The sequence below is a fragment of the Oenanthe melanoleuca genome, chromosome 14, assembly GCF_029582105.1.
Source record: "Oenanthe melanoleuca isolate GR-GAL-2019-014 chromosome 14, OMel1.0, whole genome shotgun sequence".
NCBI classification, from domain to species: domain Eukaryota; kingdom Metazoa; phylum Chordata; class Aves; order Passeriformes; family Muscicapidae; genus Oenanthe; species Oenanthe melanoleuca.
Window position 1 is genome coordinate 8749439 of NC_079348.1, and position 22276 is coordinate 8771714.

At 57.7% G+C, this 22276-nt stretch overlaps 4 protein-coding genes across 7 annotated transcripts in view; 1 reads left to right on the plus strand and 3 right to left on the minus strand.

Annotated features, from left to right (window-relative positions):
* The window catches only part of LOC130259090 (mucin-19-like), a 6829-nt gene extending 2003 nt beyond the window's left edge, over nt 1–4826 (minus strand). The window contains exons 1-8 of the mRNA XM_056503051.1: nt 4641–4826; nt 3600–3719; nt 1688–3460; nt 1462–1574; nt 1318–1376; nt 1028–1185; nt 781–943; nt 510–701 (exon numbers count right to left, since the gene is read on the minus strand). Coding sequence (XP_056359026.1) covers nt 510–701; nt 781–943; nt 1028–1185; nt 1318–1376; nt 1462–1574; nt 1688–3460; nt 3600–3719; nt 4641–4686 — 2624 coding nt within the window. The 5' untranslated portion in view covers nt 4687–4826. The remainder of the gene's footprint in view (nt 1–509; nt 702–780; nt 944–1027; nt 1186–1317; nt 1377–1461; nt 1575–1687; nt 3461–3599; nt 3720–4640) is intronic.
* A 984-nt stretch (nt 4827–5810) lies between these two features.
* NDUFAB1 (NADH:ubiquinone oxidoreductase subunit AB1) lies at nt 5811–8317 on the minus strand. The gene is made up of 4 exons (XM_056503228.1): nt 8012–8317; nt 7823–7910; nt 6661–6767; nt 5811–5991 (listed from the first exon to the last, which is right to left on the minus strand). The coding sequence occupies exons 1-3, from the start codon at nt 8255–8257 to the stop codon at nt 6676–6678; spliced, it is 426 nt and encodes a 141-aa protein (XP_056359203.1). The 5' UTR covers nt 8258–8317; the 3' UTR covers nt 5811–5991; nt 6661–6675.
* Nucleotides 8318–8921: 604 nt separating this feature from the next.
* Nucleotides 8922–17561, minus strand: PALB2 (partner and localizer of BRCA2). 4 transcript variants are annotated; one of them, XM_056503123.1, is made up of 14 exons: nt 17464–17561; nt 17307–17366; nt 17128–17215; nt 16839–16862; nt 14848–16740; nt 13427–14226; nt 13103–13186; nt 12818–12979; nt 12347–12432; nt 11921–12082; nt 11644–11760; nt 11251–11338; nt 10080–10228; nt 8922–9206 (listed from the first exon to the last, which is right to left on the minus strand). In XM_056503123.1, the coding sequence occupies exons 1-14, from the start codon at nt 17512–17514 to the stop codon at nt 8975–8977; spliced, it is 3996 nt and encodes a 1331-aa protein (XP_056359098.1). In that variant the 5' UTR covers nt 17515–17561; the 3' UTR covers nt 8922–8974. The 4 variants fall into 4 exon arrangements, with proteins under 4 accessions (XP_056359098.1, XP_056359099.1, XP_056359100.1 ...); XM_056503124.1 differs by lacking the exon at nt 16839–16862; XM_056503125.1 differs by lacking the exon at nt 16839–16862 and having other exon boundaries at nt 17158–17215; nt 17464–17560.
* On the plus strand, nt 17556–22057 carry DCTN5 (dynactin subunit 5). The gene is made up of 7 exons (XM_056503127.1): nt 17556–17652; nt 17762–17830; nt 18151–18269; nt 18686–18797; nt 19426–19528; nt 19754–19845; nt 21709–22057. The coding sequence occupies exons 1-7, from the start codon at nt 17605–17607 to the stop codon at nt 21727–21729; spliced, it is 564 nt and encodes a 187-aa protein (XP_056359102.1). The 5' UTR covers nt 17556–17604; the 3' UTR covers nt 21730–22057.
* The last annotated feature ends 219 nt before the right edge of the window (nt 22058–22276 follow it).

Consider the following 22276-nt stretch of genomic DNA (forward strand, 5'->3'; position numbering starts at 1 on the left):
AGAATGGGGCAGCGGGGCCAGGACAGCAGAGCCCGTTCCCAAATGAGCTCTGTCGGGGCGGTGCCGGAGCCTCGCTGCCCCCGCAGCACGGGCAGGACACGCTGGGGCAGGCGGACCCTGCGCCACGGGCAGCACGGAGGGGTCCCAGGGACCGCGGAGTCGGAGCTCATCAGCACATCCCACACACCTGTCCACAGCTGCACAGCCCTACAGTGCCCGGCCCCATGCAACCCCCAGCACTGGCTGCACCCCACTCTCCGTGGCTGGGAGCATCCCCCGGCACCACCCGGACCCCAGCCCGGCGGGGGGACACTGCCCCTCCTCCAGGAGACCCCCACAGGTACTGCCCCACCCCAGCACCTCCACTATCGGCCACCAACGCTGTTTTCCCCGGCAGAGCTCAGCCCCAGCCCAGCGGCCCCACCACGGCTTCCCCTGGCCCCCAGGAGGAGCAGGACCCCATCCCTCCCGGAGCCCACAGACCCACAGACCCCAGCCCAGGCCCCCACCTGCTGCGGGTCTGGTCCGCCCTGGCCTCCAGCAGCAGCGCCTTGAAGCGGCGGACGGCGACAGCGGCGAGGACGGCGCCCAGGAGGAGGATGCTGAGCAGGACCCCGGCCGCCATGCCCAGCAGGCCCTGCTGTGTCACCCGGTAGTCACAGCGCAGCCCCATGAACCAGAAATCGCTGCCCACGGGGCACCTGCACCGAGGGGGTCCATCAGCGCCAGGGGGACACGCCCTGCCCGCCACCCCGGGCTGTCTGTCCCCAGGGCACTCACTGGCAGCGGGGCTGGTGGTCCCGGGCGTGGGAGCAGATGCCGTGGTTCTTGCAGTAGTCACGGTGGCAGAGGGAGGTGCACGTCACGTTCCCGTCCGCCCGGGGCACGCAGGCGAAGCCGGACGGGCAAGCGAAGAGCAGAGCACAGGGGTCCAGCGGCCGCGCTGCAGGGCCGGGGTGCAGCAGTGTCACCCCTCCGTGCCCAGCGTGTCACCCACCCTGCCAGCAGCCCCCGGCCCCGCACTCACCCAGAGCCCCGTGGCGCAGCACGGGCGCTGTGCCCACCGCCAGCCCCGGCCGGGCACCGGCAGAGCCCAGCGCGCTCTCCAGGAGCTCGTCCAGCCCCGGCCCCGGCAGCTGCTCCGCCGCGAACAGCGCCTCGTAGCGCAGCACCACGCTGCCCTCCCTGCGGGGACACACAGGGCTGGGACCCGGCCCAGCATCGCACCCGGCACTGCCGTGGGGCCCTGCAGCGTGTGACAGTCCCCGGGCCCCGAGCCGGGAGTGCCACACGCCGCGGGACGGTGCCACCACCCACCTGATATCTGTCACCTCCAGCCGCAGGAACCCGGGCAGCGCCGTGAACAGGGGAGTGACCTGCACAGGGTGGTGGGAGCTGACGTCCCAGCCCGGCCCGCAGCCCCCGGCCCGGCCCGCAGCCCCCGGCCCGGCCCGCACTCACCGTCTGGTTGAAGCTGTGCAGCAGCTCCTGGTGCTCCGGGGAGCCGGGGTCCTGCAGGGCCGGGACGAACCCCATGTCCAGAACCAGCTCACAGGGGATGCGCAGGAGGGATGCTGCAGGAGAAGTTGGGGACCAGCAGGCTGTGACCCCACTCCAGGGCCCACCACCCAGGGCGTCTCCCCCTCCTGCCGTGCCCCAGCAGAGGATCCTGAAACCTCAGACTCACCTCTCAGGAGTGGGGGCTGATCCTCCACGATGAACACCTGGGGGGCCCTGCCCACCCCAGCCTGGGGGGCATCAGTGTCTGTCATCCCTCTGGGGCTGCTCGATGGCTGGACCAGGTCTGTGTCCACAGCAGCTGGGGGAGCCCCAGGGCCCCCACCCTGGGAATCTGTGGGCTGCTGGGGGATCCCAGGCATCACAGTGGGCACATGAGCTGGGGACCCCCATGTCAGCCCCGCCACATCACTTTGCTGTACAGCAGCACGAGGCTCTGCTGTGACCGCCCCCATGTCCCCGAGCCTTTCTGGGCTGGTGGCAGTTGTGATGGTGGTAGCAGTGACACCAGTGGTGGTGACACCAAGAGCAGTGGTCGGTCCCAGGGAAGATGCAGGCTGGGAAGATGCAGGCTGGGATAAAGCTGGCTGCTGAGGAGGCCCAGGCGCTGAGGGGGGTGCCAGGCTGCCCACTCCCACCTCGGTCCCCCCCAGGGATGGAGGGCTATCAGCAGGGCCCACCCTTGAGCTGGAATGGGGCAGCCCTGGGGAGAGGTCTCCCAGGGGGGTGCCCACAGTGGGGCCGAGTCCCAGAACCCCCCAGCCAGTCCCTGGGGAAGGCAGCGGGGTGGACAGCAGCGTCACTGCAGAGCCACTGGCTGGGGCAGGCTGTGGGGACAGGGGAGTGGGGGAGGATTCAGGACTGGCATGTGCCACCCCACCCTGTGCCACAGTGGTGCTGCCAGGGGCCAGGGGACCAGGGGGCTGCCCTGGTATGGCTGACGGGCTCAGGGGGATGTGACTGTGCTCAGGGGGACTCCTTCTGTCAGGTGGGCCCAAGACCCCTGTAGTCAGGTCCAGGGCTCCTCCCTGGCCAGGAGATGTCACCCCTGGGGTGCTGGCCATGGTGGTGGGGACAGGCAGACCTGAGTCCCTGCGTGAGGTAGGCAGCAGGGCTGGGCCTGTCCCCACGGCTGGCCAGGTTGTGCGGGCCAAAGGGCCCCCACCAGCCCCAAGGGACAGTGCAGAGGGGAGAGGGGCAGAGCGGGGACCCTCCCGTGGGCGGGGAGCAAAGCCCTGTCCTTCTGACGGCCCTGGCAGCCCCCAGTGTGTCCCCTGCAGTGTCCCTGTGGGGATCAGCAGCCTCTGCAGCCCCCCAGCAGAGGGAGATGTCCCTGTTGTCCCTGGTGCTGAGCTGTCAGTGGCCAGCACGGTGCTCGGGCGGGTCCCTGGGCTGCTGTCACCGAGCTGGAGAGAGTCATTCTGGCTCGGCACCAGGGCTGTCCCTGTGGCCCCCCATCCCAGCAGGGTGCTGCTGGACCTCCACTGTCCCCTGGCAGAACCTGGCACTGTCACAGAGGGTGATGCATGTGAAAGTGTCCCCTGCACCGTGGTGACACCTTCTACTGTCACATGTCCTGCAGGGCCAGTGCCCGGGGGGTGCGTGGCTGCAGGGTCTGCCCCTGCCTCCGCAGGGGCTGGGGTCCCTGCACTGGTGACCCCCAGACTGGCAGGGGACGGCAGCTCCCTGCCTGCAGCTGCCTGTCCAGTGGTGCCTGCAGGTCCCAGGGGTCCCAGGGGCTCGGTGCTTGTTCTACCCCGCACCGCCGGCCCTGTCCCCTCCCTGCCCTGCCCGGGGCCTCCGGAGCTGTCCTGCGGGCTGGAGAGCTGGGCTGTCCCGGCGAGGGTCCCAGGGAAGGGCAGCATTTCAGCCTCGGTCCACAGATGCCCCACGGCCTCTGGGGCGGGCGCCTGCCCTGTGCCGGCTCCTCGCCCCGGGCGATCTGCGGGCAGAGGGGGCGGACATTGAGCAGCTCCGACCCGTGGCCGGCACCCACAACAGCCGCCTGGGCCCCAGCGAGCCACGACACGCGTGGCTGGCACACGGTGCCACAGAGGGCAGCAGGAGGGGAGTCTCAGTACCTGTCTGGCAGCGCTCCCCCGTAGCGGTGCCCAGGTGGGCGCAGGGGTCGGCAGCGCTCAGAGCGGAGCTGGTTCCGCTGCCCAGAGCGGGGCAAAGCCGCGCGCAGCATTCCACGAGCACTGGGAGAGAGGGAAAGGAGCAGCGAGCACCAGTGCTGGGCATCGAGCATCCTCACCAGCACCAGGCACCCACGCCCGGAGCCAGCGCTGAAGGCCGGGGTCTCTTTCTCCCGCTGTTAATTAACCGTGGGTGGCTCTGCTGAAGGCGATGCTCCAGACCAGCCCAAACCCAGCTGGGAACCACCTGCCCTGGCCCCAAAGAATGGTGCCGAGTCCTGCCCCACCAGCCCGAACCCGGCCCAGTCTCCACGTGCCAACAACAGTACCAGTGGGGCGGCGGGCAAGGCACGACCCCAGCGCCCGAACAGCCGCCGGGGCCCGTGGCGGCTCCTCTCCAGGGATAATGGATGGCTCAGCAGGGTGGTCACCGCCCGGGTGGGGCTGGGACTGAACAGGGTCACTACGAGCCCGGCGAACCCCGCTCTCCACCAGCGTCTTTCCGGGGCTCCCGCCAGGGCAGCGCCCGCCGCCTTCGGGCCGCGGAGCCGCCCGGGCTGGCGGTACAGCTTGGCACGGAACGGCCACGGCACCGCACGGAGTGGCCACGGCACGGTATGGAATGGCCACGGCACCACACGGAGTGGCCACGGCACCAAAAGGAACGGCCACAGCACCGCACGCGGCCGCCGCCGCCGGCGTGCCCGCCCCGCTGCCCGCTCGCCCCGGTTCCCCGCGGCCGAGCCCACCCTGGCCAGGTCCCAGTGACACCGAGCAGCAGCCGCCGTCCCCAACCCCAGCGCCACGGGGAACACGGACCCTCCCGCTGCCGGTACCGGCCCCGCCGCCGCCGCAGACCTCCGGGCCGCCGGGATGCACCGGCCCTGCCGCCGCCGCCGCCCCCCGAGCGCAGCATCCCCCACCCGGCGACCGGCGGGACCGGGAACCCTTCCCGGCCGTGCCCCCTCCCCCAGCCCCGCTCACCTGCAGCAGCCAGGAGCCGGGGCAGCGGGAGCCGGGGCCGCTCCATGGCGCGGCGCGGGCGGCTCTGCCAGGCGGCGGCAGGAAACCCCCGCCCGCCCCCGCTGCGGCGGGGCGGAGGCGCCGGGAACCGCAGCCCCCGGCCCGGGCCCGCCCCACGGCACCGGCACCGGCACCGGCACCGGCACCGGCACCGGCACCAGCCTCGGAGCTGCCTCCTTCCGGGCCGGGCGGACCGGGGCTCGGTAGCGGGACCAAGCCCGGGGCTCTCGGCACGGAGCCGCCGCCTGCGGGACCCGGGGGACTCGCAGCTCCTGCCTGTCCCCCTCCCACTGGTTCGTCCCGGGACACGTGCCCTGCCCCCGGCTGTCCCCACTCTGTGACACCAAGACAGCGATGTCAGCTCTGGCTGAGGTCCCTCGCCACATCCCCCAGGGTCACCACACGCAAGAGAACCCAGAGACCACTCCCCACCATCAGACATCTCGTGTCCATGCCACGGGGAAACCACCACAGACACAGCAGGCAAACCCACTGGGTGACCCCCAGTTCTGCTGTGCAGCTGCTCAGAAAACGTCTCAGAGCTGTGGAGCCACGGAGAAGTTTCCAAGGGCACAGTGAGAGCAGCACCTGGGCCCTGGAGGCAGAGGGTCACTGGTCTGCCAGGGATCTCAGTGAAGTGCAGCTCCTGAGAACAGCCCACCATAACACAGGCACCATGTGCAGCACTGCAGCCTCTGCTCTATTTTCCGTCCTTACTGCCCCCATTGCCAGAGGATCTGTTATCCAGTGACACTTCCTTGGCTCCCAGCCTGGCTGTGACAAGTTAGTGTTTCTTGGCTCTGAGTAAGGACTGTGCAGTGCTCAGAAATAACCCATTCCTGACTCGTGAGGGTTAAAAGCAAAGCTCCCGTGCTGAGATGAACTGGGTGTACAGGAACAGTGATGTGAATTTGCTGTTCAGCAGCAGGAAAATCATTCCCCCCCTTATTTTCCATCTGGAAAGCAGAAGCCTTTCACACAGAACTTGTTTTTACCAGCACTGATGAAACAAACAGTTACAAGCATGCAAGGCAGAGCCAAATCTCGAGGCAGGGTCCTCAGTGTCCTTCACACCCCAACACCACCACTAGGATCCACCCACCGTGTGAGACAGAACAGCCGCCACCAGAATGGTCTTAACTCTTTATTCCTGGTTTTTTTTTTTCTTGTTTTTAAAGGACAACACATTCAGACAGCTTTAAATACAACATCCACATGCAGCTTTCCCAGGGAAGGCCGCAGTGGGACAGCGTGTGCGCTCCCATCCATCCATCCCTGCCGGCACCAGCCCAGTCCTGGTGTGGGACAACTCCTGGGAAAACAAAACACACGTGTTTAACATTTCATCAAGGACTCAAAGGTACAGAAGTGTGTCAGGACACACTGAGCACAGGCACAGAATGTGCCCCCAGTTCTCTCCAGAGGCCACAGCTCCCACCCTGGCCCAGGACAGAGAAGGGACACAGCCCCCCTGCCCCAGGGAGCTGGGGGGGAAGCCTGGAGCCACACAGGAACAGGCAAGAATGTGGATCAGTGCTGCAGGCTGGCCCGAGGCCACCTCATTTCCCCTGCAGCCCTCCCTGGCTGCTCCTATAACCCTTTCCTGCCCATTTCCTTCCCGGCTGCAGCTGTGGCAGAGGAAATGGCAGCAGCAGCAGGGGCTGAGGTGCCCCCACACACCCTGACAGGGCTGAGGGGCACAGGGAGATGGGGGCCACTGCTGAGACCAATTTGGCACCCACTACTGCCCTGGGGAGGAGTCTGGATGTGCCAGGCAGGACGAGAGGAGAGGTTGAGCCCCACGTTCTCTCTCCAGCTGCAGGTGCCTCAGGAAAGCACCTCCCACCCTCAGGACAACACACCCCACTCACATCCACAGCTGCTGCCAGCTCCCTCCCCAGCTCCTGCCTGTGCCACACATCACCTTGCCCTGCCCCTACCCCCCTGTGTGCCAGGCACCCCAGAGCACCTCTGAACTCACCTCCGAGCAACTGCTTCACTCATAAACATCCTTCTTATCTGCAATGTAATCTACAATCTCCTGTGGGCACATCAGCTTCTCTGCATCTCCGTCAGGAATTTCAAATCCTGCAAGAAAGGGCACACACTTAGCCCCAAACCCATGGGAATGGGAGCAAGGGTGAGGGATGGCTGCTGGCTCAGGGGACACACAGGCAGGGGCTGCTGTGTCAGCCAGAGCTGATGCTGCATCACTGCAGTGCCCAAAGTGACACCGCTTCCAGCCAGGGGCACAGCAGGAGCCAGTGCCCCTTGGGCCTTGTTAAAGCCACCAGTGGCCCCCCAGAGCTCCCCAGACACAGGTGTGTGGCAGAGGGACGTTCTTGGACCTGCAGGCAGCACCTGAAGCCCCTCAGGCTGAGTGTACTGCCATGTGTTTGCATGCAGCAAAGACCAGGGCAGGGCACTAGGGCTCTTGGTGGTGGAACTGGCCAGGAACAGCCCAGAAATGTCTGTTTGCTTTTTGAGCACTCCTGGCCACACTCACAGCTCACCTGGGGATTACAGACACACTGTCAGCAAAGGCTCTGAGAGTAAAACATGCAGCTTGGGCTTTGAGAGTGCCCAAACCCCAGAGACATCTATGGTCCAAGGTGACATTTAGGCACCTACTCCAGAATTCATGAGCTTCACAAGGAAGCATAAAGAAGTCCAAAGGAAGTTAAAAAAAATTAGGAATATAAACCGATAAGAAGAAACTATATTTTTTTCTTTAGTAGGGTTAAGGATGAAAAAAATTCTGATGAGCAAAACCAACCTGCACTGTTTGGGATTTTGATTTGCAATGCCAGGCTCAGCACCTACTGCTCCCCTTTCCCCCTTCTTGGAGGGTGGGAGAGAATTCCTGCTTCCAAAGGAGCTGAGCTCCAGAGAAAAGGGCTGCATTCCCAATCAGCTCACTGGAAGCACTTTGAGGTGTGCCCTGCTCTCAGGGCCGGCTCTGTGGGGTCTGCCCTGGCTCTGTGCGGTTTGCCCTGCTCTCAGGACTAGCTCTGTGAGCTCTGCTCTGTCTCTGGAAGCTCTGCCCCGCTCTCTGTGCGTTTCTCCCAGCCCCACACGCCCCAGGCCAGCGCTGCCGCCGCTCCCACGGCCCGGCCGCCCCCGGCAGCCCCGGGCGCCGTTACCGAACTCGTCCTCCATGGCCATAATGATCTCCACTTGGTCCAGACTGTCCAGGCCCAGGTCCTTCATGAAGTGGGACTCGGCTGTGAGCTGCGGAGGACACGGCGGTCAGCGGGACACGGGCACCGGCACTGCAGCTCCCGTTACACCGGAGCCCGCGGCCCTCCCGCCTGCCCCCCGGCCCCGCTCACCTTGGCGGGGTCGATCTTATCGTAGAGCTTGAGCACGTAGAGCACCCGGTCCTTGATGTCGGCCAAGGTCAGGGGCGGCAGCTCGGAGAAGCCGCGGCAGAGCGGCAGGGCCGGGCGCGGCAGGCGGAGCAGCGCGGGGCGGCCCGGCGGGGCGGGCGGCAGGCGGTGGAGCGAGCGGAGCGCGGCGGGGCGGGCGGGCAGCGGCAGCAGGCGGCGAACGCAGAACGAGAGGACACGGGCCGCCATGGTCGCTGTCCCGGCGGGCGCCGCGCGGGCCGCGCCAGCGCCTGCAGCGCCCTCTGCTGGGCGGCGGCCGCAGCGCCACGGGCCGGGACCGCGCGGAGCCGGCTGGGCTGGGCCGGGCCGGGCCCGGCTGGGAGCAGGGACCAGAGACCTTCCGGTCTCTGTCGCAGGGCTCGGTCACTGCACGGGAAATAAGTTCTGCCTCATGTCCATGTGGAAGTTCCCATGCCTGTGGCCTCTTCTATTGCTCAGCAGCACCAAGAGCCCAGTCCATCTTCTTGGCACCCCTTTAGATATTTATATACATTGGTAAGGCCCTTCTCAGCAGTGTCTCCTCTTGAGGCTGAGCAGCCCTAACTCGCTCAGCCTTTCCCATCAGGGAGACGATCCAGCCCTTCCATCATTGTCACAGCCTCTGCTGGCCTCGCTCTAGTTCTGTGTCCCTGCTGTCCTGAGGAGCCCAGAGCTGGACACAGCACTGTGGATGTGCCTCACAGGGCTGAGCAGAGGGCAGGCATCTCCTCCCTGACTTGCTGGAAATGCCCCCTGGGACACCACTGTCCTCCTTGGCCCCCAGGACACACTGCTGTCAGCGACAGCTCGGTGCCCACGAGGGCCCCCAGGTCCTTCCAGATCCCCCCGCAGAGCAGTGACAGCAGACACGGGCTGGTTGCACAGGCAGCACGTTTAATGCACAGCACACACACGGCCCCAGCCCCGTCAGGCGGCTCCGGGCTGGGGGTGCTGGTACCGGTACAGGTGCACGGTCCCGTTGCAGTGCCCGGCCAGCAGCCCGGCCCCGCCGCTGGCCCAGCGGGCCAGTGCCCAGCGCCCCGCGGGGCCCGCGGGCAGCACGGCCGTGCAGCGGCCCCGCAGCAGGTCCCACACGGCCACAGCACCCGACGTCAGCACGGCAGCTCCCGCGGTGTCCCACACGTCACCCTCCAGGTACCTGCGGGGACACGGGGGTCAGCAGGTGGCAGGGGATGTGCAAAAACACCACAGCAGAGTTTGTTCAATTAGCTCAATTAATGATTAATAGCAACTGCTGGCAGCCGACAGTCTGGACTGTTCCTCCATGCAACTGGGAAGGGAGGAGGCCAAGAAAATCCTCCTGGAGACTCAGAACACACTTGAAAAAGGTGTACTCTTAAAAAATTGGTACTCTTGAAAAAAAAAAACACCCTGCAAGTGTTCAAGACCAGGCTGGACAGGGCCTGGAACAACCTGGTCTAATGGAAGGTGTCCCTGCCTGCAGCAGGGGGTGGGACTGGATGGCCTTTAAGCTCCCTTCCAACCCAAACCATTCCGTGATTCCATGACTGTTCAGTAACCAAGACCTTGGTCCGCCACTATTCCCACACATCCATCACATTTCCTGTGTAAGGACACTGAAAGGCTGACCCTGCTTCTGCCTCAAAACAGGACATGGGAAGGAAAAAGCCACGAGCCTGCAGCCAGCTGCTGCACACACACAAACCTGGCAGCACAGATTGCTGCAGCTGCAGGCAGCGCCAGGGACTCAGCCCAGGAGCCCAGGGACACAAAGCCCAGTCCCTGGGGGACAAAGGCAGAGGCCCGTGTCCCCGTGGTGACGGTGCCAGGGCTCAGGGTCAGCATACAGCCCAGTGTGGGAAGTGGGAAGGAAGCAGCCCCAGTCCCCGGCCCCCAGCCCGCACACCGGACACGCGGCTCAGCCGGATCTGGATGCAGCCCCTTATCACCAGGACTGGATCCCTGCCAGGGCTGCCCTGCTCTCCAGGGGCTGTCCCAAAGCCCCAGAGGAGTCAGCCCAGCCCAGCCCAGCCCAGCCCCAGGGACTTGCCTGCCTGCAGGGCCGGGGGGGAGGCAGCAGAACATCACCCCCGCGCTCCGGCCTGTGCGGGGGTTGAAGGCCACCACACGGAATGCTGGGCTGCCACAGGACTCACTCTCTTTGGCATGAGGATGGCTTAAAACAACAAACAAAAGGCCCTGATACAGAGAGGGGAAAATACATCACTAAAAACAACAGCAGAAGAAGAAAAAACAAAATCATTTTCCAAAAATTAACTGCTATACTCTCTCTAATCACAGCCCCATGAACAGTGATGCATTATTTTTACTGAAGAAAACAGAAATGGTTTACTTTCCTTATCAAATTAGATAAAAGCAAAAGCAGCTGCTGGCTGATAAGGGTTGATGCAACACAGCAGAGTGACAGCTCAGTGACCTGAGGGATTTATGAATTTCTCTTCCTGTTTCAAAAAGCTAAACTTGCCATAGGATGAGGTGACACTTCAAAAAAACAAAAGAAGTAAAATTTCTGGGTCACATTTTAATCCCTACAAGTCTAAAATATAACAAGGATTCCATGGAAAGCAGCATAACTAAAAACAGTAGTTCCCAGAACAGCCACAAACCAGCATGAAATATCCTGGGATGGATAATGTGAGGAAGACTCCAAAGAGTCTGACTTGAGGCACCATTATTGGACAAGACATTCTTGTCCCAAAAGGCTACATGCTCACTGAAAACAATCAAATCCTTGATAAACCACAAAAGTCCATTGGGAATCACAGCACAGGCAGAAGCAAGGGGGGAGAGCTGATTAGTATGAATGCTGGTTTTACACAGCTCATTCCCTCAGGCATGTGTGTCTAGAGGAACCATTCACAGCAGGTTTCTAATGCTGGCAGCACCCAGTGTGGCATGGAAGAGACTTGCCAAGCACCAGGCCTGGGCAACAGCACTTATGCTTCCTAAACACAGCATGCTGCACCTTTGGAATGCACCAGTATGCATTGCTCCCCCTTTATTAGCACTTTGCAGAAAGCCAGGAGTTGAGGCAGCCAGTGTGGGTTATTTACTCCTCCTTTTAACCTGTTCACCATTTAATTATTCACAGTGTATTGAAACAGAGCTGATAGTTCAACCCTCTCTAGCAACTTCAATCCTTTATACCCCCATCCCAGTGAGTGCAGCCCATGCATGACCTGTGAATTTTGTGTACGTACAGAGTCAGAATATGCTCGATGGCAGATGGAAGCTGGGTACGAATAACCAACGTGCATCTTCCTCAGGAGCTGACCTGTTTTTAGATTCCTGCAGTTGGTGAAAACACAAATTCTGACATATTTCTAATCACAGTTACAGGATGGACAGGATGGACATGGGTTTGGTTCCACAAACGAAGTCAATAGCCAGGAAGGGTGTAGTGAGGATGATGCAAAAGCAATGGAATTCCAGCAGCTCATTCCCTGGCTGTCTGAGTGTGGTGCCACACTGCAGGCCCTCAGACAATCACCATTTCACAGTGGATCAGCAGCCAGCCAGCACCCCTGTACAACCCTGCAGCTGCTGAAACTGCCCCCAACCCCTGAACTGTGTGGGGCAGAGGAAACACTCACCAAACCACAACACTGTTCCCTGCAGTGGTGCCCACCAAGGCCTCTCTCATCCCTTCTACTTCAGCAAAGGCTGTAACAGTTTCTTCAGGGGGCATCAGAGTCTGCCTGTCCTTGCTCCTGAAGGGAGACCAGCACATAGAAGAGTAGAAGAGCAGGTAAAACAAAAAAGTGCGTGTTCTGGAAGAGGAACATGACACTGCTCTACATGCAAAGTGTTCCCCCACTCTATCCCACCCACCACACGGAGCCCACCCCAAAGCAGCACCCACAAACTCACCCCCCTGTCTCTGAGAGTGAAACCATCTCCACTTGCTGCTCCTGCATGGTCCTGATGCTGCTCACCAGCCTCTGGTCCTTCAGTCCAACAACTGCTTTTATATTCCCAGTTTTCACTAAGGAGTGCTCAAATGAGTCAGTCTCAGAAGAATAAAGCAAGAGCCTAAACCAAGAGACAAATACACACCATGACAGGAGGAAGCCCCACTCAAATATGCAGTAGCATACATAGATTAGCTTGTGTTCAATCACTCTGCTAGCTCTGAGCTGAATAAACAGGTTTTTATAGTTGATTTTTAGAAATTCCTTCCAGATTTTCCAACTGTTAAAGCAACTGAGAAAGCGCCACATTAGTAAAAAGACAATTTCAACCACTTCTCACAAGGAATTGAACTGCAAGGTGCAAAGTAAGAAACAAATACAAAACCTTATTTCTCCAATCTCCAGCTCTCCCAGTGCTACACATACAAGGTTACAGGTGTCTGGCAGAGGAACAATCTGGATTACAGGAATCTGGGACAACAAAACAAGAATTCAGTGTCACCCACAGTGTCCCTTTGACTTTATTCTCATTTTCTAGAGTGTTTCAAGTAAAATAACAAGGAGCAGAATTGATTTTCAGACCGCTCTCAAGAAGCACACTTAAATGAGCAGCTGAACTCTCTGCTGACTGGTTGCCTAATTAAACAATCCCTGTTGATGCAAGAGACAAAACATATCTCCAGGGATTGTATGGGGAAAAAGCACAAGTGAAGTGCAGCCACCATTCTGTCCATGGGGTATTAAATTCCAGTAGGTAACATGCAACCACATAAGCTACAAGCTCCTTGACCCTTGGGAGCTAACACATGGGGCAAGAAAACTGCCTTTAATTCCTGCAATGAGGGCTGTGTTTTACCTCTCTCAGGTGCCAGGTGTAGACCTTGCCCCAGCAGTCAGGTGCCAGGGGCTGCCAGAGGGACACGGCGCTCTCGGAGGCAGTGACCACTCGCAGCTCCCTGCGGCCAGCTGCTGCCCACCACACCGTGCTCACATCCACAGCACATGAGCACGAGGAATCCTGCCAAGACAAACCATGCTGCTTTTCCTCTGACAGACAACATTACCTGCTGCATTTTTGGTCAGCTCGGTCTTGCAGAGCTGCTGCTGCTGCCACGGTAACAATTCCCTGCTGCTCTCCCACCTTTAGCTCTGACACAAACTGCAAGTTCTCATCTCCGGGGCCATCCGGCAGCACTGGAGTCAACTGTTCTGCTACATCTTTTTTCTGCATAAACAAAGAATGAGGATAATTCAACTTTGAAATTATATTCAGCACCTGCAAAAATGAGGCAGAATTGTTGCACACTGTCACTCTCATGCAGATACTGCATGCCACTGCTATGATCAATGCAGGACTAGCATGCAAAGAGAACCTTTTCCTGAACCCAGACAAGACTCTGGAAAAAGGGGATTTGCCCACAAAACTACTGGCTTAATACCCTTCACAAAGATCCCAGCTTGTTACCTGCTCAGGTGAAGCTCTGCAGGACTCCTGCTCTTTGTTCTCTGACTGCTGATACTTCTCCAAGGACACAGTCTCATCAGATTTCTTCTCAGGACCTCTTTCAGCTGGTGAAGGAAATGTTGTACCTTGCTCCTCCTGGTTTGGGGCAGCCCCTGCAGCACAGCTGTCGGAGTGCAGTAGCACAGCAGAGTCTCTGAGTGCCACATCCCCCAGGACCAGGGCAGCTGCTTCTCTGGGGGAAGGTGGAGTCGCTGAAGCAGGTACAGGTGTATCACTCACTGTGACCTCACTGCGCACTGAAGGTAAAACACCTGGGGTTGCACCCACAGCAGGGAAAATGGATGAGGAAATCTGAGACTCAGGGTGAGTGGGAGTCTCAGCTAAGACAGTCCCCATGGGAGTGAATAGCAATTCATGGGTGGAAAAGTCCTTCTTGGATGCCGGATTTCCCATGCAAGGGAGATCAGGCAATCCAGTTTTGGAAGGCAAAATCAAATTACTTCTGAGACCTTTATCTTTTGGCCTCATCTGTGCATCTGGTGTGTCCTCTGGAGCCACACCATCCCCAGACACAAAATCCTCCAAGTCATTCACAGGGGAAGATTTCAATTTCTCCAGTTTCAGTACTCCAAACTCCTCATTTGGTAAGTGGAAGTCCCTGATGCCCAGCTGAGGGACCAGCCACTGGAGGCTGCGAAAGGAGAAGAGGGAGCCACCAGTGTCGGGATCCAAAGGAGGGAGCCCAAGGGCAGCAGGACCCTGTGAACCCATGGGACAGCTGTGTCTTCTGCTGCTGCCATCTAAACACAAGAATGCAAGACAGAACACCACGTCATAAAATAACCAGCAACTTGCCTTTTCAGAATCTCTCATGGTGTCTTGGATTTCAAAATAAATCAAAACACCATATTCATCTTAATACAGGGAAGTGGCACTTTTCTGGAAAGACACTACACCCTGCAGTTACTCTGTATCCCTGGATCAAGCCTTGAGCTCAAGGACCACCACCAAAGCCTGACAGATTTGCCTGAGTGCTTGGTTAGTTTGGTTTATTGGGCATAGTTTGGTTTATTGGTTTTCTCTCAACACTTTCTCTTTTCACAATATTCACAGACCCTCAGAAAGCATAAAATAATCATTAGCATGCAGACTCAGTTGGAGGAACAGATGGACATCCATTTGCTGGCAAATCTGCCCTAGTGTTCACAACCTTCACTCCAACAGCAAGGGCAGCTCAGTCAATTCCCAGCCCTGCTCCTCCTCTGTTCATCCCCTGCAGAAGTTTCTGGAATTGTTAACCCCTATCGTATTTTCTTGCATGAACACAACAGGGTGTGAACAGCAGGGCCTGCACTCACACTCAGGGATGTTCCCTGCCTTGGGGAATGGGCATTTTGGGGAGTTTCTATGTGAGGAAGTACCTGGTGATCCTGCCTGGGCCCCATGTCTCGCAGAGCAGCGCAGGGAGCGGCGCACAGGGACACTGACCCCAGAGAGCTGCCCAGCCCCACGGGCTCCTCGCTGCCTCCTCACATGCTGAACTGGATGTTTGTCTCCCTGACACACAGGAGCGTTGGCTTCCCCATCTCCCACATGGCTGGCAGAAGTGTCACTCCCTGGGCTCAGAGAATCGCTGCTGTGGAGGGGGTTTATAACCTGCTCTACCAGAGCCTTATGGCATTTGTCTGGCACTTGGCTCCCATCCAGAGCAGGGCCAGGACCCTCTGGCTGTGTAGCTCCAGTCACTCCTGTCCCTGCAGACCCCAGTGCTGCAGCACCACACAATCTCCTCTCATCTGAGGATAACCTTTCAAGGTTAGCATCACAGTTTTCCTTTTCACTCTGGTTCTCATTTGACAGCAGAGCATTGCTTCCATTGGCCACTGTGTGATCCTGACTCACTATAAGCTCTTGCGATGCTGGATGCATGGAGGCTTTGCAGGCAGACTTTCTTCTTCCCTTCTGTTTCCTCTGGGACTGTCTCTGCTCCTGCCTTGCGCTAGGGATGCTTTTCTGAGAAACAGATTTAAGAGAAGTGCTGCTGCTGCTGCTGCTGCTGCTGCCGGATGCAGGAAGAGACTTCTGAGAACTACCTGAGTTTGCTTGATCATTTTCTGCCCCAAGAAAAGGGAAGGGCACAACTCCAGGCTCCAAATCACCCTCAGTTCTCTCTTGCAAGGGCTGATTGGGGTTTGCATCTTTCTGTTTGCATTTACTCCGCTGACCTTTCTTGCTCCTGCCCAGCTGGCTGAGGATTACAGCATCCAGGTCCACCTTCCTCTGGCAACTGGACATGCGGCGAGTTGTGCGGACGTAGTACTCAACGGGGAAGAGCAGCCCCTCAACCACTGTGCAGGAGCTCAGCGTGCCCTCAGCAGCTGCTGCCTTCTCAGGAGGAGAGAGCCTTGACTGAACCTCAGCCTGTTGAGGTTCAGCATTGTCCAGAGCATTATCTGCAGGGCAGGGATTTAAGGTACTAGTGTCACTTTGATGTCCTTCATGGTTTTTGCTCCCCTCAGTTATGGTGTTATTTCTGCTGTCAAGCAGTATTTCATTTTCTGACATTAAATCCAGGAGTCCATGTAATTGTCCCTGATCTTCATAGAAACTCTGACCTTCTGGCTGCTTTACTACACTGAGGGATTCCTTTCCACCATAACTTCCGGGGTCAAGTAAAACAGAGTGTCCTTGCTGATAACACGGCTCACATCTATCAGGTGTGGCCACAGCCCCTGAGGACTCAGGCTGCCAGATGTCCCTGCTGTCCTTCAGTGCATGTGGGGATGGCTCAGGATCTCGTGCAGTGGCACTGCCCTCAAACACATCCTGTACAAGCCCTGATGGTGCATCAGGAGTGAAATGACTTCCTTCTCCCTGCACAAGTAGTGCCCCAGGTGCCCTCTGAGCAGGTTCCTCGGTGTGCGAGAGGCTGCTGTGCCTGAACACTGGTGACTGAAGCTCCTCTGCACTGGCAGTTTGATTTTTCAGTATTTCACCAGCACTGATCAGATGCACATCATGCACTGGTTCCCTTTCTTTTGATTTCACAACCTTCATTCGTCTCCGCAGCTTCATCATGCCTCGGGAGGTTTGGGGCTTTTTCTCCACAGGGACAGGCCTGATGTTTTCCTGGCTGGCCTGAAAGCTTTCTGCCTGGGAGGTGTCCTGTAGGCTGACCTCATCACTGGAGAATTCTGAAACATGCTTAACTGTGACAGACGTTATCTTCTCTGTGTCAGCCTCAGAGCAGGTTTTAGTCTGTAACTGAGAGGTCCCACCTCTGTCAGCACTGGGAGATATGTTATCTCCGGAACCTGGGGGAAAAAATTGCACACGTGTAAAGTACTCCTAAAGTCCTGTCCAACACATGGTAAAATTAGGCTTTGTTAGCAGTGAAAGATGGGGATCTTACAGTGAGAGCCGGAGCACTGCAGACCTGGTGAGGAGGGAAGCAGAGCAGAAGTTACTGCAGACCATGGCTCAGCCCAGGGCAAGGGCTGTGTGGGGGCAGCGGGGCCCGGAGTGAGGGTCAGCAGGGCCGGGAGCCTCCTCGGCAGGACAGTGAGCAGGGGCACTGAGGGACAGCAGTGATCACAGGGTACTGCCACCGCCCTGTCCTGGGGCACTGCCCGTGGCTCCTACTGGGACATCCCAGTCCCACCATCTCCCACCTGGGGCATCCCGGTCCCACCATCTCCTACCTGGGGCCTCCCGTTCCCCGCGGCTCCCACCTGGGGGGCTCCTCTCCCGCCGGCCGTGGCTCCTGGCTCGCTCAGCTCGCCGCGCCCGCTGCGGACACACAAGACCCCGGCGGGGCTGGGACCGGCTCACGGTGCCCCGGTGTCCCCCGGTGCCCCCCGGCCCGGCCCGGCCCGCTCACCCGCAGCCGGATGACGGTCTCGCTGTACTCCCGCCTCAGCAGCGCCAGCTTCTCCCGCAGCTGCAAGAGACACCCGTGGGGATGGGACCGGTCCCGGTCACGGCCCCAGTCCCAATCCCGGTCCCGATCCCAGTCCCAGTCCCGGTCCGCCCCACACCTTCTCCTTGTCGGCGCCGCTCAGGGCCGCCGCCGCCGGCGGGGCCTCCATGGTAACCGGGCGCGGCGGGCGCGGGGCCGGCGCGGCGGAGATGACGCGGCGGAAGCGGAGCGGGGCCGGGCGGGGCCGGGCGGAGCGGCCATGGAGCTCAGCGAGATGCTCTACAACAAGTCCGAGTACATCGAGACGGTGCGGGGACCGGGGGCCGGGGGAGTCGGGGGGCCGCGGGGCGCAGCCGGGTTCGCCGAGGGATGGCGGGGCCCGGGACACCCGCCGTGACCGCCCGTTCTCCCCGCAGGCCTCCGGTAACAAGGTGAGCCGGCAGTCCGTGCTGTGCGGCAGCCAGAACATCGTCCTCAACGGCAAGGTGAGCGCCGGGCGGCGGCTGCCGTGTCCCCGCCCGGACCCCGCGGTACCCAGCGCTGCTCTCCGCAGCATCGCTGACCGTGCTGCTTCCATCCGCGGAACAACAGATGGAAGCCATCCTGTTCTGTGCCTAAGCCTGGCTCTGTAATGCTCACTGGCATGACCAGGAGCGCAGCTGTTGTTCTAACCTCCTGTAGTTTTGCTTTGTTGTCAATTTTCTTTTAACTGAAAGAATCGTAAGGTAATCTTGCTGGAGTGACCAGGCCGCGGCCTGAGTCTGTGTAATAAAGGGAGGGGGTTTGCCTGTCTGTCCTTCTGCAGACGATAGTTATGAACGACTGCATCATCCGCGGTGACCTGGCCAACGTGCGGGTGGGACGGCACTGCGTGGTCAAGAGTCGCAGTGTCATCAGGCCGCCCTTCAAGAAGTTCAGTAAAGGGTAAGAGGCTCCTTCCTTTAGGGAGATACCTAAAAAATCTGTCAGCTTTACTGAGTCTCTGTGTTCTGAGGATTCTGTTTGTTTTGCAGCAATTTGCAGAAGTACATCTCTTAAACCTGCTTTCTCCTCAGATGCTGAGCTGTGCCTTGAGGTTTTTTGCTCCCATCAGACTGTTGGATGGAAAGGGATAGATTAGAATAGCAAAGTGAAGAGCATGTTTCAATTTCTGTGTGTTTATTCACAACATCTTCCTTCTCATTTGGGCTGTCCTTTAGAGGGGAGAAACTCAGAAACTCTTTTGTCTCCCAGACCCACATCTGTTAATCCATCTGGGAACGGGAGACTCCACAGGGTGATTTTGGGTCTAGCTGTGTCAGTTGGTTTGTTGGACACAAACAAATACTCTCCTGTTGCAGGGTGGCTTTCTTCCCTCTGCACATTGGTGACCATGTCTTCATAGAAGAGGATTGTGTTGTCAACGCGGCCCAGATCGGCTCCTATGTGCACATAGGCAAGAACTGTGTCATTGTGAGTGCCATTTCTGTATTTTCTGTCAGCTCCTGGGTGCTGCCTTGTGACAACAGCTGAGAGGTGCCTGCACGAGCTGGCTGGAGCAGGCTCACCTTCTCTGCACTGTTCTTCCTGCTCCTCTTCCTTCTCTGCAGGAAGCTGAGCTTTCAGGTTTACTCTTCTGAGGACAGCAGGTTCAGCTGCTGCTGGCTGCAAAATCCATCCCAGCAGTGCTGTCCCTGTGGCTAATGGGATTGCTCAGGGAAGGCAGCCTGGCCACACAGTACAAGTGGAATTGAGTTTCTGTGTAAATAAGACCAAATAGTCAAGGCTACCATGTGCTGAGGTAGAGAAGGCATTTCTGGTGCTGCTTGACTCAGGTTTTTGGTGCCAGTTTGAACCTTGACATGTTAATGTGCAGTTGTACCTGTGCTAATTGAAAGCAAGCAGACATTTTTCCTCAAAAAGAAAAGTTAATTCTGTTGAGGGGAGCATTCAGTCAGGGTAAAGATTTATTCCTGTGATCTCTTATAAAGGATATGTTTTGAGCAATTAGTCTTGAAATTTAGGTAACATATCAGTAATAATAAGAAAACACCATGTTTATAGTGTTGTAAATATAAACTTTTCCTGTTCTCTGTTTTAGGGACGAAGATGTGTTTTGAAAGACTGCTGCAAAATCTTAGACAACACAGTACTCCCTCCTGAAACTGTAGTTCCACCTTTCACTGTCTTCTCGGGCTGCCCAGGTATTCTCCCTCTATCTTCCCTTGCACAAAAGTGCAGATGACATGGATATTCTTATTTTAAATGAGATTTCTATAACAACAGTGCCCATTAGCATTTAGTGTCTAAAAATAAAGGCACTTGCTGCACTGAAAAGTATCAGTTTTAGCTTGTAAAACTGCTGTTTCAGTGCATGGTACATAGGTGGTACACAATGACTGATGGCCATACTGTTGTTGTTCCTGCAGGACTCTTCTCTGGGGAGCTCCCGGAATGCACCCAGGAACTCATGATTGACGTTACCAAGAGCTATTACCAGAAGTTCTTGCCACTCACTCAGGTCTAGTAGCCCATTTCCTGTGTTTCAGGCACACAGGAGTGTTCTGGGGGTGGGGACAGGGGTGTTGTGCACTGAGACCAGAGCCCTGTGCTCTCCTGAGCACTTACGTGTGTGTGCCTCAGCACTGCTGGCCTGGCCAAGCAGTCCCTCGTGAAAGCTGCTGTGTCCTGTCCAAACTTTGTATGCTCATCCAGTGTACTCCATTCCACATTGTCTGAATTGTGCCACTGAATGTTCTGGAGCTGGGGAAGCTGAAACACCTGCCTTGGGGCAGCAGCTGGGCAACGAGGCAGAGCTGACACGTGCTCTGCAGCCTCAGCTTGCCTGCTCAGTTCTGTTCTAACCCAAAGCCAGGCTTAGGTTTGCTAGGAGCTGTTCTGGGTATGCTCTGGGCACCTACCAGGGTTCCTTAGACCCAGGCCTTTCCTTTGGCACAGTACTTACTGCCCATGGGGCTGCACGCTGAGGTGCATAGCCTCTTCCTCTTCTCCCTGGGATTCTCTCTAGGGGTTTGTCATCCTGCTGTTGGCTGTAGGAGTTTTGGCTGGCACTGATACCTGTTTCTTAGGATGTTTCTTAGCTTTTAGCTCCTGAGGCAGACTGACCTCAGTCCTGTGCTCTCACCCATCAGGGCTAGTGTTCTTGGGGTCAGTGCCACTTCCTGAATATCATAGGCCGTAAAAAGCCAAAGGCCTTTGAAAAGAGGATTGCCATGTCACTCACAGAATTCCAGCAGTAGGTAATTAAAAGGAGAGAATGCTGCAACTGTCCTCATTTATTACCCAGTGTCTGTATTTGCAGAAAGCTCTTCAGTGCTTTTCTGAATTATGAAACTTAAGAATGACGCTCAGACTTCTTAGAGTGAAGGTTTCATTTTGGACATGTAATAGAGCAGGAATAGTTCTTGCTGAGAGCAGCTCTAAAAGTTGGAGGCATCTGATGGTTGTGTACCTGAGTACAGACAACTGGCTGCACACCAGTCTGCCTGCTCTGGTTGTGCTCTATTAAAGCTTAGCATAGTCCTGCTCTAGGTTTTAAACTGGGGCTCCTGCATGTTGTAGTGTAGCAGCTGGGGCCAGGACATGTATTTAGGTGTGTGGTAGGTGTGTGGCTGTGGATGAGCAGTCCTGAAGCCTCAGCTGACCTGTGTAGCAAATGCTGATACACCTTAATAGCAAATAGCTGTATGAATACTAACATGTAGTAGCTGCTGTACATCACATGTAAAACCACTGACTGGTTTGTATTTTTACTGTACATAAATTAAAGCCTCTTCAGTTGTTCAAGTGACTTGTGACTCTTCAAACTAGATTGAAGTTCCTGCTGTACCTGGGCATGAGCCACAGTCCCTTGTTCTGCTACTGGCTATTCTGGCTGTCCTGTGCATTAAAGAAGTGTAGTAGTGTGAAACAGCTGCTTTCTCCCTCTGAGGGGCCAGAGAGTCCTCTTCTGTCACAGATTTGGCAGGTTTGGCGTTTCTTGTGAGATTTCCTGCAAGTCAGGGGTTCAGAGCACTGCTTTGCTCCAGGGTGTCTCTGGCTGTGTCTGGCAGGAGTGGGGTGTCTGTGCTGTGTTGCTGTGTTGTCACCTCAAAGTTTCAACACCACATCGTGTGTTTCACTGGGATCGCTTGATCAGCAGCCACAGCAGCAGGGAGAGGAGTGGGAGAAGGGATGTGAGTTTGGGAGTGGGGTGGCAGCTGGAAAAGTGAGTGGTGCATTTCCACAACTACCTGAGAACAGAGCTGTAGTGCATGAAGGGCTATGTCACTGCAATAATGTGTTTCTTGGCCTGCTCTTCCTTTTAGCTGCCTGAGCTGACTCTTCTGCCTTAATTAAAACCTCTTTTGTTGTCTCTGTTAAGGTGGCCTCTGGCAGGGCCTAAAACCAAGCCACCACTGAAGATCCCTAACACCCAGCATTGTTAACATTCCTTACACTGGCCACTTTCTCCTCCTGCCTCTGAAGCATCCCTCTGACCTGGGCTCACCTCTCCGCCTGTGCCAGTTCTGGGAAGATGGAGTGTCAGTGGGCTGCAGCGTGGGGAACCCCAGCTCTGCAGGCAGCCTTCCATCCAGCATGGTGCAGTAAAACGACACAGCAGGCTGTGCCTGTAGCCAGAGGAGCTGCAGGATTGGGGAAACATATCCCACAGGGAGGGGAATGCCTTTTGTCAGGAATCTTGTACAAACACTGAGCACTTCTACCCCCAAGTTGCTGTGTTGCTTCATTGATGCTCTGTGTGCTTTGCTCGGCGTTGCTGACCAGGATGGGCAGGGTGTGCTGCTGGATCTGAGGATGTTCAGGGTCCCTGGGAGCAGGCCAGTGGGGACCGTGCCTGCTTTGTGGGGAGCAGAATCTCCCAAGATGATCCAGCTCTGTGGTGGGAATGACACCTGCACCGCGGCTGTAGTGACCTGCAGGGCTCCTGC